This window comes from Mytilus californianus, unplaced genomic scaffold, assembly GCF_021869535.1.
Source record: "Mytilus californianus isolate M0D057914Y unplaced genomic scaffold, xbMytCali1.0.p SCAF_8, whole genome shotgun sequence".
NCBI lineage: Eukaryota > Metazoa > Mollusca > Bivalvia > Mytilida > Mytilidae > Mytilus > Mytilus californianus.
The window spans coordinates 40,054,098-40,075,521 of NW_026262734.1; the positions used below are offsets into that span (position 1 = coordinate 40,054,098).

Sequence of the window (21,424 nt, forward strand, 5' to 3'; positions counted from 1 at the left end):
TGCGCAATAGATTTGTAAGATCTTTGACCACATTTATTTTGTGTCAGAAAACCTATATTATGTCAGAAATTTGATCACAATCCAAATTCAGACAGTATCAAGCTTGAATATTGTGTCCAAATTTGCCCCAACTGTTCAGGGTTCGACCTCTGCGGTCGTATCAGGCTGTGCTCAGCGAAGCATTTTATTATATTATGCAGTATGCAAGTCTGTCATTTTTATTTTTCTCAGATATAGGTAGATAGGACACTGTCAAACTCAACATTGGTGTCCAAAAGGCTTAAAAGTTATTTAATTCTTCTCTTTTTAAAGACAAAATAATGTTTTCATATTAAGATATCTAATATTTTCCTGAAAGAAAAATATTTTAGAAAAATGTCAGTGAAATTTTCCACAAATCAAGGACTCTGTGTGATTTGATAAGGGAGGTAATTTTTTTACAGATAACACATGAGGGGAGAAAATTAATCTGGACATTACAGCAAATCAACCACAAATCGTATATTGGTATCACGTCGGCGTCAGCGTCGTCCGAAGACATTTGGTTTCCGGACAATAACTTTAGTTTAAGTGTATGGATCTCTTTGAAATTTAAAAAGGTTCAATACCACAAAAGGAAGGTTGGGATTGTTTTTGGGGGTGATGGTCCCAACCGTTTAGGAATCTAAGGGGCAAATGGGGCAAAAACAAGCATTTTTCTAGTTTCAGGACATAAACTTGTGTATAAGTATTTTAATTGCTCTGAAATTGTACCACAAGGTTCAATACCACAAGTAGAAGGTTGGGATTCATTTTGGGGGTACTTGCCCAAACCGTTCAGGAATTAGGGGCCAAAAAGGGTCTAAAACAAGCATTTTTCTAGTTTTCAGACAATAACTTGTGTTTAGGTGTATGGATGTCTCTTAATTTGTACCACATTTTAATTTGGGGGGGGAGGGGGGGGTCCATTTTTTCCCCTCAAGATGAAAGAAACTGTCAATTTTCCAAAGGAAAAAATTTGGAATCACAATTTATTTTGCTAATTCTTTGTAAAAAGTCTGAAAACAGATTTACTAAGTATTGGGCAACAGCACAGTGTATTGCACAACATCAAGAAATCTTCAATTGAATATAAATTCAAATCATACAACCAATTTCAAGTTCTTTGACACATTTATTCTGTGTCAGAAACCTATAATGTGTCAAATATTTAATTACAATCCAAATTCAGACCTGTATCAAGCTTGAATATTGTGTCCATTTTTGCCCCAACTGTTCAGGGTTGGACCTCTGTGGTCGTATCCAGCTGCGCTTGGCGAAGCAGTTTATTACACATTAATTAAACTGTCAAGAAAAATGGATGGAGTTTTGTTATATCACAAACTACATAGTACAGTGGTAAGGGGGCTGTATTGTCTTCTAGTCTGTGTGTCCTTCTGTGTGCTGGTCCTCCATGTGTCTGTCTGGTATCAGGTTTAAGATTTGGTTTACAGTAGTTTATTTACTATAAAGTAGTGGTCACATCTACTTGAAACTTAGTACACATGTTCATTATTTATTTGAACATTTAAAAATAAATGCCACATTAAGCAGGGCATGGTATCCATTGGATACCATGTACTTGTTTTCTCTATTGTAGAAGTTTACCTTTAACATGTGTTTTTTTATGGTTTACAACCAAAAATATACTTTATAACCAGATAATCAGATATGGTAGATATGTTTACACTTAAATTAACATACAAAGATTTTCCATAAAAATTATTTTGAATTGTAGATAATATTGTAAGACATCATCCACCATCATCATGTCCGCACCAAGGAGATCAGCAGATGAGCCTATTTACAGAATACCACCATATTACTTTCTACATGTATTGGACCAAAATCTTAACATCACAAGACTAGAGATAGGTCCACAGACCTTCATTAGACAGGACAATGAAAGGTAAGGACTGTTTCTATAGAATGCTTCCATGTTACCTCATTACCTCCTACTCATCTTGGACATGTTTGATCAGAACCTTAACATTACAGAACTAAAAAAAGGTCCATAGACCTTTCTTTATAAGGCAGGCCTTTAATTGGTAGGGCCATGGAAGATAATTGGATGTAATCACTACTAGTGTTCATTATATACAATTATTCTGGATATTATTTTGCCGTTTTTAATTCACATGAACAAAGAACTTTTGTTAATAATCAAAATTATATTTTGAGTTTCTTTACATGTTTAAAGTAGTTAATCATGCTTACGGTATAGACCATTATACCCAACTCTTTCATTTCTCTTAGCAATTACTGTAATATGGAGAGTAAAACGTTTACTAATGTGTTGATATTTACAGAGTGGTATATGGACCAGAGCGTATGATCACAGTACCCCCAAGGCATTATTGTATCATAGAAAACCCAGTACTGAGGGACAAAGAAGCTAAAGTTGTCTTTGATGAAAGTGGACAGGCCAAACTTGTACATGCTGACCAAGAGATAAGATTGGCACAGGATCCTTTTCCTTTGTACCCAGGGGAAATACTGAAACAGGTATACCACATCTTCCTATATCTATATATGATTTACCAATATGCTGGGCTTTGTTTACATGTATCATATTGGAACCTTACTGGTATATATGTATATATGGTCAAATATATTGAGAGGAAATCCCAATTGTTATAGAGGTCATTAGGGTTAATGTCAAGTCATAGATACTAGAAATATACCAAAAATGTGCAGAAAAGTCAGTCAAGGTATTTTGTTTATTGCAATCTAACATATGATCATCACTTATAATGAGGAGAAGTCTGCTTTTAATTTTGTGTTCACTACATCTAGAATTCATCTGCTGCTCATGTGATAATGTTATAACATTGTCTTTGGAAATGTTCGAAGATATAGTTTGAATGAAATCTGATGAAATTGGCTATTTTAACTTTTAACAGTCATGCTGTTGTTATATATACAGTAGAAAATTAGACAGGATGTAGAAAATAACATTTGTAAAATAAGAAATGAAAAGGAAGTAATCTGAAGTTTACAAGGTCTTGGTTTTATCTTAAATTTACTCAGCCAGTACAGGTAACATTTAAAACTGGTCTATTAAATCAACATTGATCATATATAACAAGGAAGTAAGATGTCATAGATGTTTTGAATTGATACCAAATACCTTTAAATGTCTTCTCAAAATTGAATTGACATGTTTGATAGTTAAACTATTTACTTCAAGGTTAAGACTGTATGTTTTAAATCTTTCGATTTACATGTATTTGATCTTCACCACAAATATGAATTGAACTTATATGAACTTTTTAGACTTTTGCCTCAAAATCTATTACAAGCCAGTCCTTAGGTTGGAAGCAAAAACATTGATTATCTTTCTTGTTGTTTAATGGCTGTGAACATGGTGAAAGCCCATTTATACAGTATTTACCATATTAATGGTTGGTAAATGATTAGGATTGAAGGTGAATGCATCCTATTTGATTATCTCCTCAATTTGTAGTAGGTTTTATCACCCTTGAACGTGATAACAGCTAATTTTCACCTTTATTATTTATAGGATGTAACCCTCTAAAAGTGCTAGCAGCTGAATTGATTAACTCCCTTGTTAATAATAGGTTATAAAACCCCTAAAGTGGTAGCAGCTGATTTGATTAACTTCCTTGTTAATAATAGGTTATAAAACCCCTAAAGTGGAAGCAGCTAATTTGATTATCTCCCTTGTTGATTATAGGTTGTAACCCCCTTGAAAGTGGTAGCAGCTAACTCAGCTCTTCGGCTCAGAGCTATTTTAGACTTTGAAGATGATGATGAGGAAAAGAGAACAGCTGGGGATGAGTGGCTATTTGAAGGACCAGGAACATATATCCCAAGGAAAGAGGTTGTTATTGAGGAGACTGTCAGGGCCACAGTTATTAGACCTAACCAGGCCATCCGATTGAGGGCCAGGAAGGAGACCATTGACAGACAAGGCGTTGCTAGGGTAACTGGTGAGGAATGGCTGGTAAAGAAGACCGGAGCTTACCTCCCTGGAGCTTATGAAGAAGTCGTAGATGTTGTCAACGCTTATGTCTTAACAGATAAGGTAAAGTGACTGTATGAGAAAGCGAATAAAAACAAAAATAATGGTTTTTTTGTTGGAACAAGGAAGTAAAAAAGTAACATAATGTATATGTAATAGTATATTTTTGCTTTATGGTGTCGACAACAACTTTACTTAGGTCTGACTCTTTGAAATTTCTGCATTATGTTTTAAATAGATTACAAGACAACTGATGTAAATTTAAAAAAGGCTTTCTGATATCCAAAAGATGGAATTATATCTAATGCATGTATTTAAAACAAAAACAACATGGAAAATATAAAGAGCATATGAAACAAAAAATAATGTACCCCTTCAATTGATGCTTATCAGATATATATATGTTTGAAGGAATTTTTTTTTCACATTTGCAGAAAGCTCTTCATATGAGATCATTGAGAACATTTAAAGACGACTTTGGTGTAACCAGAAAGAATGGAGAGGAATGGTTGATCAAAATGACAGACACAGAGACACACATACCTAATGTGTATGAAGAGGTATGTACCTTACTGGTGTAATAATAAACACACATACCTAATGTGTATGAAGAGGTATGTACCTTACTGGTGTAATAATAAACACACATACCTAATGTGTATGAAGAGGTATGTACTTTACTGGTGTAAAATAATAGATAAATGAGGTAGCCATATGTTCTATACAATCAATGTTTACTTACTGTACATGTCCACAAATGGGATGTTTTTCATTACTGTAAACCAGCTAATAAAAGGGAGCGATTTATATTTTCGAGAAGAAAAATAACAGGAAAAAGTGTCAAATTGGTCAAACTTACTCAAAGTTATATAGAAAATGGGAATAAAAATTGTGCAAAATCTGATTAAAAATGACAAATGCTTTTAAAAAAACTATCCTATCTGTGAAATAAGTTGGTTACATTATTCTTGTTTTAATCTCTATAATCTAAGTTTTGTTAATAACCATACTTGGAACCCTGCATTGAACATTTTTAATAACAATAATTGGTAAGGTAAAGACAATTGATTTATAAAAATTATTAATGAAGAAATCTTCGTTTTATGGAACTATACTTAAAAGTCTGGCTGCTAACTCTTAAAGGACCTACTTTAATTTTTTCTCAGGTCGTCGGAGTAGTGAATATTACCACACTAACTAGCAGACAATACTGTATCATCCTTGATCCTTCAGATGAACATGGCAGACCACAACTTGGTAGAAAGAAATTAGTCAAGGTATGTGAACATTTTTTTCATGAGAAATAACTCTTTTGAAAAACATCCAGAGTAAGCTGTATTAAATCTTACAGTTTAAATATGTTATAAAGAGATTGCTTCTTCAGCACTAGTCGAAAGAACTGACTAAAGAATGTTAAATGTAAATACATTTACATGTATTTTCATTGCATCTAATTTTTCTTATTTTGTTAGCCTCAGCGTGTATTTATTTTCTAGTAGTATATGATTATATATATTTATTCAATTATGATAATATTCAATGACTATTTTTATACGACCGCAAAAAAATTTTTGTGGTCGTATATTGGTATGACGTTGGCGTCGTCGTCGTCCGGCGTCGTCGTCGTCGTCGTCGTCCGGCGTCGTCCGAAGACACATTGGTTTTCGCACTCTAACTTTAGTTTAAGTGAATGGATCTTTATGAAATTTTACCACAAGGTTCAATACCACAAAAGGAAGGTTGGGATTGATTTTGGGGGTTATGGTAATAACAGTAAAGGAATTAGGGGCCAAAAAGGGGCCAAAAATAAGCATTTTTGTAACTTCCAGACATAACTTGTGTGTTAGTGTATGGATCTCTCTAACATTGTACCACAAGGTTCCATATCACTAAAGGAATGCTGGGATTGATTTTGGGGGTAATTGCCTCCAAATTTTAGGAATTAGGGGCCAAAAAAGGGGCAAAAAACAAGCATTTTTCTAGTTTCATGACAATAACTTGTGTGTAAGTGTATGGATCTTTCTGAAATTGTACTACAAGGTTCCATATCACAAAGGGAAAGCTGGGTTTGAGTTTGGGGGTAATTGCCCTAAACGTTTAGGAATTTGGGGCCAAAAAGGGGCCAAAAAACACATTTTTTTCTAGTTTCCAGACAATAACTTGTGTTCAAGTGTATGGATCTCTCTGAAATTGTACTGCAAGGTACCATACCACAAAGGGAAGGCTGGGATTGAGTTTGGGGGTGATGAATCATAATGGGGGTTCAAAAAATTTTGGGGGGGGGATTAATTTTTTTTTCCTTTTTTTTCTTTTTTTCCTTTTTTGTTTCTTTTAAAATTTTCCATTTTAAGTTGGTTATTTCTGATTTATATTTAAAATCAAATAATAATGATATGGTAGGAGATACACACCAAACAGGACGTGTAAATTATTATATAATAAGTATTGTGCAATAGCAAGAAATTTTCAATTGCACAGTATTGCACAATAGCAAGAAATCTTCAATTGCACAGTATTGCGCAATAGCAAGAAATCTTCAATTGCACAGTATTGCGCAATAGCAAGAAATATCCAATAGCACAATATTGCGCAATAGCAAGAAATTGTCAATTGTACAGTATTGCGCAATAGCAAGAAATATTTAATAGCACAGGATTGTGCAAAAGAAGATACTTCCTATAAATTGCTTATTTCTTGACCAATTTCAATGGGGTTTTATTCTTGATTTCATGGGGTTCTTTAATATGCTGAATCTAACCGTGTATTTAGTTTTTGGATTTTGGGCCCCGTTTTTAAATTGGTCCACATTGAGGTCCAAAGGGTCCAAAATTAAACTTTGTTTGATTTCAACAAAAATTGAATATATGGGGTTCTTTGATATGCTGAATCAAACCATGTATTTAGATTTTTGATTTTTGGGCCCCGTTATCAACTTTGTCCACATTGTGGTCAAAAGGGTCCAAAATTAAACTTTGTTTGATTTCATCAAAAATTGAATTATTGGGGTTCTTTGATATGCCGAATCTAACCGTGTATTTAGATTCTTAATTTTTGGTTCCGTTTTCAAATTGGTCTACATTAAGGTCCAAAGGGTCCAAAATTAAACTTAGTTTGATTTTAACAAAAATTGAATTCTTAGGGTTCTTTGATATGCTGAATCTAAACATGTATTTAGATTTTTGATTATGGGCCCAGTTTTCAAGTTGGTCCAAATCGGGGTCCAAAATTAAACTTTGTTTGATTTCAACAAAAATTGAATATATGGGGTTCTTTGATATGCTGAATCTAACCATGTATTTAGATTTTTGATTTTTGGGCCCCGTTATCAACTTTGTCCACATTGAGGTCAAAAGGGTCCAAAATTAAACTTTGTTTGATTTCATCAAAATTTGAATTATTGGGGTTCTTTGATATGCCGAATCTAACCGTTTATTTAGATTCTTAATTTTTGGTTCCGTTTTCAAATTGGTCTACATTAAGGTCCAAAGGGTCCAAAATTAAACTTAGTTTGATTTTAACAAAAATTGAATTCTTAGGGTTCTTTGATACGCTGAATCTAAACATGTATTTAGATTTTTGATTATGGGCCCAGTTTTCAAGTTGGTCCAAATCGAGGTCCAAAATTAAACTTTGTTTGATTTCAACAAAAATTGAATATATGGGGTTCTTTGATATGCTGAATCTAACCATGTATTTAGATTTTTGATTTTTGGGCCCTGTTATCAACTTTGTCCACATTGTGGTCAAAAGGGTCCAAAATTAAACTTTGTTTGATTTCATCAAAAATTGAATTCTTGGGGTTCTTTGATATGCTGAATCTAACCATGTATTTAGATTTTGGATATTGGACCATAATAGGTGAATGTCCAATTTAAAATTTTTAAGTTCTTAGACCACATTCAATCTGTGTTAGAAACCTATGCTGTGTCAAATATTTAATCACAATCCAAATCCAAAGCTGTATCAAGCTTGAATGTTGTGTCCATACTTCCCCCAACTGTTCAGGGTTCGACCTCTGCGGTCGTATCAAGCTGCGCCCTGCGGAGCATTTTATTTAACTGTGCTGTGGGAACTGTGAAAATAATGAAAACTTGTAGTGCACTGGAAAATTATAAATACATTTGAAATTCTACACTATTTTTAGGTTGGAATATGATGTTTCTCTAATGTTTGTGCTATTTTCACATTTCTTGAGCAGTGTGAGAAAAATATTTCTCCTCACTAGTGAAATATCTGTTCTCAGCAAATGATTGGTCGAAATTTAATTATGACGTTAAATTTTTCTTCATTTCTTCTGAATTTCCTATTGTGACGTCATGAAAAAGGGCAACCATGCCTGATGACGTCACGTATAAAGAACACAACTTTCTGCAAATCTTTGAAAAGGAAGGATTAAAATCATCAGAGAAACAGATTCCACCACTATAACTCGTGTATTACGATATTTCTCCACTCTCAACAGTTAAATTTAAATATTTAAAAAGCTTGGCAAGCCTCGCGCTTTAAATATTAAAATTTAACTGTCTCGAGTGGAGAAATATCGTAACACACTTATTGCAGTGATGGAATCTATATTTCTTAAATTGATAAAAAGAAGTTTCGATAGCTGAAAGTTCATAATTTTTTTTTTTCAACAAGGGTCAATTTCTTCTCTTTATGATGTAGAGATAAATATTTGATAACAGTATAACTGATTTAAATGTATTTTTGATAGGGAGAGTGTTCCTTCTTTTTGTTACCTGGAGAACGATTTGAGAGAGGAATCCAGAATGTCTACGTACTTGGAGAAGATGAAGGTGTTATACTGAGAGCTACAGAATCATTTAAAGATACAGATGCTGTAAGTTTCCTGCATATTAAAAAAAAAGTATCCGGAAAGTCATAAATTGAAATTTGTGTTGTGGAGTGTAGGTATTCCAGGTAGCTGGCAGATATCTACATGAATTCTACATCTATAGCATAAATTCCAGTTGTTTGTGCAAAATTAACACAGTATAAGTCATCTGTGTATGATACAGTTTGTCAGTTACTCATAGATGGACATGTTGTTATCAGGTCAACCAATTTTCTTCAATCAAACTGCCCCTGAAATATCTTAAATACATAAAACCAAAATTAAGAAAAGACAAAATCAGATAATAGATTGAATTTCATGGATATTTTCTTTCTAGGTATCTTGACGCTGACCATTTCTATATTTCATTCATGCCTTCTTTGCATTGTTAAATAAAAATTGCAGTGAATTTGAAACATCTGTGAAATTGACGAAACTTCTGTCATAATGCAAAGTGAATCTTTTGAAGAAATCTTTTAAGGTTTAGAAATTTTTTATTTTATTGATCAATGAAGGGAATCTGGTTTGCTTTGCAATAAGAAAAATAGCATTGCTTAGAACAGAAGACAACAGGACAAACTACTTATATTGTGTTGCAACTTTTTGTATAAAAGATAAAGGTAGAAAAAGGAGCAAGCCTTGACTATAGTTAAGCATTTTTAATAGGTGGAACTTTTAACTAAGTACACAATGCAGTGAACATATAGTTCAACCTTATGTCAAGGATTAGTTTGTTTTGTTGAATAATGTTTATTTACTCTGCATGTTTATTTTTTGTTGTATAAGATTTATTTACTCTGCATGATAATCCTGTCCGTCTCTCTGCACAATTTACTGTTTCAGAATCTAAAGGACTCTGGGTAATGTAATTGTTCATATACACCTTAGTGAAAATTACATTACACCATTGGTTGGATATCTATTATTTAAGAGATAACCAAATAGAATATGTTGTCGTAAACTTTTTAAAATATTACCCAGAATGCATTATGGGTAGATTCTGAAATGGTAAATTGTCAAATAAATAAAATCATGCATGAAAGTCTAAAGTAGGCAATAGAGTAAGTGAATTTTACTTTTTTGTTCATTTCAGACTGACGAAAAAGTAAGTCAACAAATGCAATTCGTGCTTGCAGTGCTTTCAGTGCTTTGTTCTAACAGTTATTCTTGTAATACACATTTCTTATAACATGTTTGAATAACGCCCTGCTTAAGAATGGGATATGCTGCCTACAATTGTATTGTGTTTTTAATGTGTTTGTGTGTCCTTCACTCCCTGTTTTGCAAATGCAATGCATTTTGTTCAGTGTTTGTTCTTATCATTCTAGGAAATCTTAGAAGTGAATAGATGTATTTTATACTTTTTATTGAAAACTAGGTTTTTTAAGAAGAAAAAAAAAGCTTCTGTTAATGAAGATATTAAAACAATTTTGAACATATTTGATAATGGTAAGTTTGTAGATTTCCTAAAATGATGTGTGATTATTCATCTGTTGGGCCATAATAACATAGAAAAGTGCTAGATGAAAAGATGTTATAAATATTAACTAAAGATTTCTTACAATTTGTGCTTCAATTATATAAGTTTGTTTTATATTAGGTTCATATTTCAACCTCAATTCCATTGGGAGACTCCTATACTGTTTATACAAAAGTAAGTCATAGTGACTTAGCTTTATAAATTGATGTTTTGAAAGTTCAGTGTTGTTTGAATATTTTATATGTTCTTGTTTTTTAAGTTTTTCTTAAAAAGATATTCTCCAATCAAAATATTTGAATCAAGTTATTCTCAATACTAAATTCCTGACATACTTATATGCTTGTTTCAAATGGTGTTATCTCATAGTTGTATCTCGTTAGCCTTTAATGTCCAGAATATGCCTGTAGTATTTGCCACTGGAAATTAAGGAGCCATTAAAAATAATTATGATATTGATTAAATTAATTTGATGCCAGGGTGTTAAAAGAAGACAGAAAATTGTTGGCTATAAATCTATTCACTGCAAAATATCCAAAACAATAGAATATTTGTGCAAATGGAAAAAAGTCATGACAACCATTAGGGAAATGTTTAAATTCTTAGTTCATTGCACATGTAATAGAAAGGCAATGGCGGATCCTGGGGGGGGGGGGGGGGTTCTTTTTTTTTTTGATGATCAATGCTTTTGAAAGGGGACATAGGGTTGGAAACCCCTTTTATAAATGGCTGGATCTGCCCCTGAAAGGACATCATGACCACTTTCTCTGTCAACTTTTAAATACAAAGATTTTTTAGATTGATGTAATTAGAGATGCACATTGTAGATGCTTTCATTGCAGTTTATTATAATGAAATCAGTTTGCTTGGTCATAACTTCTTGATTCATACTTGATATTTACATTTCCAAGACTAATAACACAGTTTATAATATCTATTCATTCATATCACATTTTCTCAAACTCCTTTACTTAGATACCTGTTTTCTTTGTACTAAATCTGCATTTGAGGTTTGATTTATTTTGAATTCACAACAAAGCCTACATGTAACATCACAGGTCTTCTTGTTCCATGAGAGAAACATTTTTTTTTATATTTTCATATTTTCTATGTTGTACAAGTTCATCTTTTTTTTATATTTTTATTTTGTAATTTGCTTTTCCTAGTACATGTATGTAGTATGCTAGTATTTACTTCAGTTGTTACATATACATTTATAAGTTTTGCATTTAAACTTTTAAATCACTGTCAGTTTAAGTCTTCAAATGTCAATAGTTGTGATATCTTTTAGTTTGATACCCCATTCCATTTCTTTTCATAATGCCTGAACAAGATTTAAAAAATTAAGATTTCTGAAAGAGAATTTTTATGACACAAAATTATTTATTATCAAAATTTTTATTTTAGGATGTTGGAAGGAAACCAGGAGATAAGTGGATGATCCGGGGACCAGCAGAATATGTACCTCCTGTGGAGGTTGAGGTTATCATGAAGAGAACTGCAATCCCATTGGATGAAAATGAGGGTATCTATGTCAGAGATATCAAAACTGGAAAGGTACGAGTTACAAGTACTAAAATCAAAACATGAAATGAACATTAATATTTTTTCAAAAAGCCCATACTGCAGTAAGGTAGCCAATCTTTTTTGAATAAAAATGTTTTGCAAAAATTTAGTTCATTTTCAAAAGAAGCATTTTTTATGAATTTTGTTAAACAAAAACAACCTGTTACATATCTGAAAAATTTTGGTAAATGAATGCTTTGTGAAAGTGGGAATCTTTATATTGACGTAAAAAAACAATTTTATATGTATCCAAGATTTGTTGTCCTTTAGGTGAAAAACAAATATTCTGGATATATGATGATTTTGAGAATAAAGTTAACTTTTAGATTGGAACACCTCAAATCACAATTTGATATTGTCTTTTTCTTTTGTAAGTTTTTGATTAGGATTACAATCATAATATATTTTAGGTCAGAGCTGTTACTGGAGAAACATATATGTTGAACCAAGATGAGGAATTGTGGGCCAAGGAACTTCCTCCTGCAGTCGAGACCCTTCTGGCTCAAGGAAAGGACCCTATGGCTGACAGGAGTGACAGGTCCAAATCTAGTGATGCATCCAAACCACGTGACAAAACTCGTGTTGTCACATTCAGAGTTCCACACAATGCTGCAGTACAGATTTATGATTATAAAGAAAAGAAAGCCAGGTAAATATTGTTTCTTAGTCTGTGTGTACATTCCAGTAACCAACAGCCTATGATCAGGATCAGGTCAGTCATATCAGGCCTAATGGTCTAAGTAGTTCAAATAATTTGGATTCATAAATTTTTTGAGGGTATCAATTTTCGTTGATTATGGAATATTTGTATTTTTCATGTATATATGATTTAATGGTTTAACAAAAGTTTGCATACAAGCCTATAAAACTTTTCACTTTGTTGAACAGTTAAATTCATGGTTCACTTGTACCGAAGAAATCCCATGAAAATAGGTATCCAACAAACCGTGATAAAACCACAGTACAGTGATCACGATCTGTCAACTTTGAGGTTACGAGTTCTATCCCAGTTCGTTCCAAGTGTGTTTTAATTCAATCTTATTTGACAAGGATTGCCATTTTGGTTCCTTCCTGATACTCCAGCTTCCTCCATCAATAAAATTGGCCGCCATGTGGTTGAAAGTGGCATTAAACACGGATAAACAAACAAACAAACAAACTTCTTTACTTAAGTCTTTGTTACTTTGGACAATAGAATCGGTATGTAACCAACAGAATAATTACCGACAGTGCAAGACCCTCATGGGTAGTCGAGGTCGTTAAAAAAAACCTCTTCGTTGCCTCAATTTTTGAGAAATTCCCTTCATTTAGGATTTTACATCGGTAATTTAATGAATAAAAAATGTTCACTGTAAATTATCAGAAGTAACTAGTGTATGTCTGTTTAAATTGTGATGAGAAAAATGATTTGTATTATTGTTGATGAAAAAATTATATATTTTCAAAGATTTTTTATTTAATTTTTTATGCAAACTCGACATATAAGCCTGCAGGAAATTTGTATTTTATTGAATATGATTTATACTAAATTAATACCCTTGAAATCCTGGAAAATAAGTACCAAACAAATAATATTGATTGCACAGTAGTTATTACTATACAAATAATACCACATGTAATTTTCTTTTCATTCTAGAGTTGTGTTTGGTCCAGAATTAGTTATGTTGGGTCCAGATGAACAATTCACACAGCTTAGTCTCTCTGGAGGCAAACCTAAGAAACAAAATGTAATCAAATCATTGTGTTTACTTCTGGGTCCTGATTTCTGTACTGACATTATCACCGTGGAAACAGCCGATCACGCCAGATTGTCACTTCAGCTGTCATACAACTGGCACTTTGATATTAAGAATAAAGAAGATAAGACTGAGGCATCCAAGATTTTCAGTGTACCAGATTTTGTTGGAGATGCGTGCAAGGCTATTGCCTCCCGAATCAGAGGAGCCGTGGCACAAGTACAATTTGATGATTTCCACAAGGTATGCTTAATGATATGTACAAGTTGATTTGAATAGATTCAAGGATTACCACAGAAAAATGTTCAAAGGTGGAACTCATAAAATAATTAGCTTACCTGTTGAGAAAATATTCATCAACATCATACCTTTGGCAATAATCTTGAATACATATGTATGTATATATATTGTATCTTTATTTTATGAAAAAAACAAAAATAAGCTTAATAATGGTCTTTCAAAATTATACTAAAGAACTATTGATGCCTGAAATCTAAGGGTGGTCTTAAAAATTCTAGATAGGAGGAGCATCACCATTAAATATCCTTTGGTGATCCATGAGAGATATTGATATGTAAGGAACTTTAGGTTTTCAATATGTTTCATCCATATATATTTTTAAGTTTTCCACTGCATTGTAATGAACTGTTTTCTCACCTGGGCATGAATAAAATTAATCCTACAAAATGCAAAAAATCAAATAGTATGCTTATAAGATGAAAATAATCATTGCACATTGAAAATTAGATACTGTGGATAGAAAAGATCAGTATTTGGAAATTTGCACATTTATATTACAGAATTCAGCTAGAATCATCAGATCTTCTGTGTTTGGTTTTGATGACAAAGACAAAGTGCGTGAAGTTTTCAAATTTCCTCAAAACAACTTAGTATTCACCAGTATTGATATCCAATCAGTAGAACCTGTAGATCAGAGAACAAGAGATGCCTTACAAAAATCTGTACAGCTGGCCATTGAAATCACAACAAACTCACAGGAAGCTGCTGCAAGGTAGGTAACTCTATAGAAAATCTGTACAGCTGGCCATTGAAATCACAATAAACTCACAAGAAGCTGCTGCAAGGTAGGTAACTCTACAGAAATCTGTACACCTGGTCATTGAAATCACAACAAACTCACAGGAAGCTGCTGCAAGGTAGGTAACTCTAATTCACATTCAAAATGATGAGTGTAAATGGCGGGACTGTTAGGTTATGAGCTAAAAACATACATGTTTGAGAAAAAGCAATGCATATTTATAACACAAAAAAAATTGCCTACTAAATGTTAAAATATAATTCATGAACATTGGCAAAACCACAGATGTTGAATTTGTTTAAACTTGCACATATGATAAATGGTAGGGGGTCCTGTTCAACATGTGAGGAACCCTTTACATAGTTTGGTTGTTCCTCTGTACGGCTGTCTATCATTTAGATTGTGTCTTTCCAGTAATAAGAATCATATTCTCAACATGCTGGGAAGCAATCTGCAGAACACAAAATAATCATTTGTTAGTTTTGAGATATATTTAATGAATATAAATGGGAGAGTTTTATCAATCTGTATTTTCAGACATGAAGCAGAAAGATTAGAACAGGAAGCCAAAGGAAGATTGGAGAGACAGAAAATTTCAGATGAAGCAGAGGCTGAGAAATCCAGAAAACAATTGTTAGAATTACAGGCAAACAGTGCTGCAGTAGAAAGTACTGGTCAGGCTAAAGCAGAGGCACAGTCCCGAGCTGAGGCTGCCAGGATTGAGGGTGAGGCAGCTGTAGACCAGGCCAAACTGAAATCACAGGCAATGAAGATTGAAGCAGTAAGTAGAATAGTTTGTTACCCTGTCAGAATATCAATAATTTGTTGCCTGTCAGAATACTGTTGATTCAGAATGCGTGCATTTTTAATTGTGATTTTTGAAGAATGGACAAAAATGCAAGATTAATTATTGCGATTTGAGAAAAATTTCTTTAATATATATGTATTAGATATCAGAAGAAAACTGGATAATCAATATTTTATTGTATTCCTGTAATAATGTTATGTGCATTAGCACTCAATCATACTTTATTTAAATGAAAAGTATTTCAATAAAAGAAGACCTATGAATAAAGATACTACTGAAAATTGTTTCATGAAAAGTTGTCTCAGAAAAAGATTACCAGATTATTCTAATGCAGACCTCTAGATACATTAACTTTTTTTATTCGAGTGTCACTGATGAGTGTTTTGTAGACGAAACGTGTGTCTGGCGTACAAAATTTCAATCCTTGTATCTATGATGAGTTTATTGTCCCCTGCTCAAGGATCCGGAAATTTTCCCAAGTCATTTCGGTCATTTTTTTTTGTGATGTAATAATATCGTGATGCACAATAATGCATTTTTCTGAGGGTGACAAGTCTTGCACATGGACAAGTAAAGTCCTTTTTTGTGAAGTATTGGGTCAAACAAGTGTAACTGTACCCTGATCTAACAGTAACAGTGATGTCTCTGAGTTAGAAACTACACGAGGAGACGTTTTGTTGTTGTGTATTGCATCACTGAGGTCGTATGCATAACCCTTTAAATTTGCATAAAAAATAATATACCGAAAAGTTAACAGTAAAATCAATCTTTCAAATAAGATCATCAATTAACCCATGTTGATCCCCATTTTCCATGCGCAAACTCAGTAAACATAAATCTATATTTAACAAACGTTGACCAAATCAGCTGATCGATTATAAATGGATTATATGTTTTATTTGGATAAAAATGGACAGATTCTCGAGTCAACAGTGTTATTTGACTTCTTTAATGAATAAAATAATATCTTTTGGGAAAATCTAGGTCAGAATGGTTAAAACGTTAAATTTGATGCACAGCAAATCGCCATATTGTTTTTATTGCTTAACAGGTGTTTACAGGTGAGATTTGTGTACATGGCCTTTATGGCTTTAATCAAGACAATAACGACACCCAAGCCGAATTCAAACTTCCTGGACATTGATTACTATCCTCAAGTGGTGATAATTACTATGTAAACAAACCTAGTGGCTTGAACCCAGACTTACCCCACAGTGTGACTCGACAGAGTCCTGTACATTGTTTTCACTTACATTATAGAATAAACAACAGACTAATGATAAATATTATTAAATCACTAACACAAATCAATAAAATTTTTATTTTGTCTCAAACAAATCTATTTTTCTTGATGAGCTGAAAACAAAAATAAGTTCAAAATGGCGACCGATAAAACCCTGATCTCAATGAAATGACCGAAATTATTTCTGTAAAAAAAAAAAAAGACCTAAATCCCAATAAATCATTTCGGTCTTTTCAGTTTCCAAATCGGTCATGTCTGGCATTCTGAGTTCTAAGATCAGTGCCTATCAATTATATTTAAAAGAGTTATTCCCCTTGGAAACATTACCTTGTACTACTTTGGATAGAAAAAATATGTGCAACGTGGGGGACATTAAAACTCTGTTCCTTTTATATACTTACTATTGATAATGCAAAAAGTTGGTGAGCATATTTAGATTATTGTGTTGACTTTGTAGGAGTCTGAATTAGAAAGACTAACACAGGCCAGAGAAGCAGAACTTAAATATGTTAGAGAGCAGAATGAAATGGAACTTTCCAAATCAAAAGAAATGTCAACCATCGAGACAACAAAATTCAAGAACATGGTGGATGCTATTGGAGCAAATACCTTGGCAACCATGGCATCTGCTGGACCAGACCAACAGGTCCGTATGTTGCAGTCTCTTGGCCTGAAATCCACCCTAATCACGGACGGTAGCACACCAATTAATCTGTTCAATACAGCTAATGGACTGATTGGAGGTATGATGCCAGCAAAGAGGAGCAGGAGGTCTGATGAGGAAGACGATGATTAAAACTTTGTGTTAAATTGTGATGTAACACCAAAAGGAAGATGGTGTTTTAAAATTTGACCTTTTCATAACTATTACCTGACTGATGAAATCCTTGGTAAAAAGACAATAATGTTGACTGTTTGTTGTACACATTTGGTCAGAACTTATATAATTATCTTCTTTGTATGTTGCTAAAAATAATTTTGTTTCTCTTCGTTATTTTTTTTTTATTTATTTGAATGTACAAAATGTTTGAGTGATTGTGGTAGTTATACTTGGGGTTTTTAATGAAAGAGGTGTGAAAATAATATTCTGATAAAAGCAATGGACCAAGTATGTGATGTTTTATAGTGCTCTCCTTTTTTCATTCTATAGTTTTATATCATTATTTTCATATCAAAACAATTATTAGGGAGTAATCTTGATCTTTATTTATTTCTATTATTTGATACTTTTTATATGCTGTTAAAAACATAAAAAAAGGACACAAAATTTTTGTGCAATAATTATTTACTTGCTTCAAAGTGTGGTGAATAAGTCATATATATCTGTTATCTGTATTCTATATTGTTTTCAATTTTACATTGACTATTGGAAGCACCTTAAACAATCATAACTTTAAATACCTTGATTATATATTGTTATAAATCATGTATTGTTTACTTAATTGTAGTGAATTGAAATTATAAAAAAAAATAAAAAAAGACATTTAACAGAAAAGTTAATAAAAATTCAGATATAATCACTTTTTATTATTTTAGTACTTTTTGTTTTCTTTTTGTGAGCAGAAAGGACTACAAGATTTAGAAATAACAAAATATTAAACTTAAGAAAAATGCGCTAATCACATACTTTAACGAAAAGTAATTAAAATCTCTGTAACAAAGAATGAACTCAACAGAACGTCATACAGGCTATATAATTTGACTTTGAACATGCATAAGACCAAATGTTAAAATAGTTTTTCTGGGTACCCAAACCCTTGTTTATGATATACCTTATTTAAGACAAATACAACACACACAATACATGCTAAACACTTATTTAGATGACAGCAAATTAGAATGTGAAGCCTGACAGTTTGCTGGTAGTAAAATTATACACAAGTTAAAGAATGGACACTACATATGATAAACACGAATGTGTCCATAGTACATGGATGCCCCAATCACACTATTATTTTCTATGTTTAGTGGACCGTGAAATTGGGGTAAAAACTCTAATTTGGCATTAAAATTAGAAAGATCATATTATAGGGAACATGTGTACTAAGTTTCAAGTTGATTGGACTTCAACTTCATCAAGAACTACCTTGACCAAAAACTTTAACCTGAAGAGGGACAGACAGACGAACGGACAAGGGATGCACAGACCGAAACACATAGTGCCACTCTACTATCGTAGGTGGGGCATAAAAAGGCTGACTGACTTCAACCAGTACAAATTTCTGCCACCTCTACAATAGCAGTGTAATATGTGGATTTATTGTGTCGACTATTATTTGAAGAATTTTGACAGGTACCTTAGATACTAAATTTAAGTTGATTAAAATGCTATTAAGGTACTTAAGGGTTTTTAAAGGCTATGAAAGTCCCTGTCTCTGGCCAACATTACCAGATATATAAATGGTATCACAATACCTGTACCTGGTAATTTTTTCCAGGTATTTAAAGGTGTCAGACCACCAATTCAAAATCCCTACCTATTCAACCAAATTTTGCAATTTTCACAGCTTAATATTTTACCTTAAGTTTAACTTCATAGAAACCAGGTATATCCTGAATTGTACATGTATCACCTTTCTACATGCCAATTTTCAACTCATGTTTAAAGAATTCTAAGAAAGAACTGCTTTTCGGAAGACCAGTACTACTAAAAATAACCCCTGGTTTTCTGGAAATCTTAAATAAGTATACTATAGAGTGCATTAATCTTCAATTTTTAATGCAAACTCATAGACAAGTAAATTTTGGCTCAGAATGGTCTAAATATATTTCCCTTTCACCAAAAGTTTCATTTCTGCAAATTTGTTGGATAGTTTAAGTAAACAATGACATCAAAAGCACTATTTTGTGTAAGAGTAGGGCTACTTTTACGTTCTAAATTGGAGGGAGTGAATTGGTTGTCTGACACCTAAAGGCTATCACAGTCCTTGTACCTGGCCAATATTACAAGGTATTTAATGCTATGGCTGTCCCTGTATCTGGCCAATATAAGCGGGTATATAAATGCTATCACAGTCCTTGTACCTGACCAATAGTACAAGGTGTTTAAAGGCTATCACAGCCCTGTACCTGGCTAATATTACAAGGTATTTAAAGGCTATCACAGCCACTGTACCTGGCTAATATTACAAGGTATTTAAAGGCTATCGCAGTCCTTGTACCTGGTCAATTTTACAAGGTATTTAAAGGCTATAGCAGCACCTGTACCTGGCTAATATTACAAGGTATTTAAAGGCTATTGCAGTCCTTGTACCTGGTCAATTTTACAAGGTTTTTTAAAGGCTTTCACAGTCATTGTATCTGACTAATATTACCTAGTATTTAAATGTTATCCACAACCCCTGTACCTGGCCAATATTACCGGTACTAGTGTTTAAAGGCTATGACAGTCCCTGGACATTATTATCACCAGGTACAATGTACTGTAAATTCAGAAATTATTGCGTGTATTTATTTTTAGCAAATTTGGAATATCAATCATTGGAATTTCAGAAAGAGCTTCTTGCAGATATATGTATCCAATATTATAATGTGAGTTCTTATTGCGATACTCACCCAGTCGCATTATTCACATTAATAAAAACCTTGTAACAATTTCTAAATTTACAGTATTTAAAAAGGCTACCACGGCTCCTGTACCTGGCTAATGTTACCAGGTATTTAAATGATATAATAGTCCCTGTACCTGGCCATTAACTGTTTAAAAAAACTATAGCAGACCCTGTACCTGGTCATTTGGGTATTCGGTCTCTGAGATACATGCATTATACAGCTGTTTTAAGGGTACAGTGCTTTTTCCTCTTCTGGTTGTCGAGCCTGCGACTTTTGTCGCAGAAAGCTCGACATAGGGATAGTGATCCGGCGGCATTAGCTAACTTCTTAAAAGCTTTATACTTTAGAAGCTAGAAGACCTGGATGCTTCATACTTTGTATATAGATGCCTTATGTTACGAAGTTTCCGTCTGTCATATGTCCATTGTCCTTGACCTCATTTTCATGGTTCACTGACTACTTGAAAAAAAGTCAACATTTTTTGTAATGTTATTTTTATGCCCCCGCCGTAGCGGAGGGGGCATTAAGTTTTACCCTTGTCCGTCTGTACGTACGTACGTCCCGAAATTGGTTTCCGTTCTCTAACTTCAGTTTGCCTCAACCAAATGTTATGAAACTTATACACAATGCTTATTACCACAAAACACAGATCAAGTTTGAATTTTGGTGGCGTCACTTTAACCGATCTAGAGTTATGCTCCTTTATAAAAGGAAATATTGCAAAATTTTTAGTTTCCGTTCTCTAACTTAAGTTTGCCTCAACCAAATGTTATGAAACTTATACACAATGCTTATTACCACAAAACACAGATCAAGTTTGAATTTTGGTGGTGTCACTTTAACGGATCTAGAGTTATGCCCCTTTATAAAAGGAAAAATTGCAAAATTTTTATTTTCTTCTAAATATCAAGTTTATATAATATATTTTTAAAATTGGAGTTATCTTCCTTTGACCATGATTATAGTTGGATCAACTACAATCAATGCTTTATACAATGCAATGTTTAATATTGACTTCCACTGATAAAACACAGATCAAGTTGAATTTGGGTAGTGTCACTTTAACCATTATTGAGTTATGCCCCTTTATAAATAGAAAGATTGCAAATTTTTTTAGTTTCCATTCTGTAACTGAAGTTTTCCCCAGCCAAACATTATGAAACCTA

The 21,424-nt window shown here is 32.9% G+C and overlaps 1 protein-coding gene across 6 annotated transcripts in view; it reads left to right on the top strand.

Annotated features, from left to right (window-relative positions):
- Positions 1–18,223, top strand: part of LOC127711464 (major vault protein-like) — a 31,667-nt gene extending 13,444 nt beyond the window's left edge. For 4 of the 6 annotated variants that reach the window (XM_052217529.1, XM_052217530.1, XM_052217532.1 and 1 more), the window contains exons 2-14: positions 1,757–1,927; positions 2,328–2,523; positions 3,716–4,066; positions 4,438–4,563; positions 5,170–5,280; positions 8,718–8,843; positions 10,438–10,491; positions 11,722–11,871; positions 12,291–12,529; positions 13,517–13,859; positions 14,417–14,628; positions 15,193–15,436; positions 17,164–18,223. In XM_052217529.1, coding sequence (XP_052073489.1) covers positions 1,788–1,927; positions 2,328–2,523; positions 3,716–4,066; positions 4,438–4,563; positions 5,170–5,280; positions 8,718–8,843; positions 10,438–10,491; positions 11,722–11,871; positions 12,291–12,529; positions 13,517–13,859; positions 14,417–14,628; positions 15,193–15,436; positions 17,164–17,502 — 2,631 coding nt within the window. In that variant the 5' untranslated portion in view covers positions 1,757–1,787 and the 3' untranslated portion in view covers positions 17,503–18,223. Of the gene's footprint in view, positions 1–1,756; positions 1,928–2,327; positions 2,524–3,715; positions 4,067–4,437; positions 4,564–5,169; positions 5,281–8,717; positions 8,844–9,930; positions 9,943–10,437; positions 10,492–11,721; positions 11,872–12,290; positions 12,530–13,516; positions 13,860–14,416; positions 14,629–15,192; positions 15,437–17,163 lie in introns of all 6 variants that reach the window. The other 2 variants (XM_052217533.1, XM_052217534.1) reach the window with 2 other exon arrangements.
- The last annotated feature ends 3,201 nt before the right edge of the window (positions 18,224–21,424 follow it).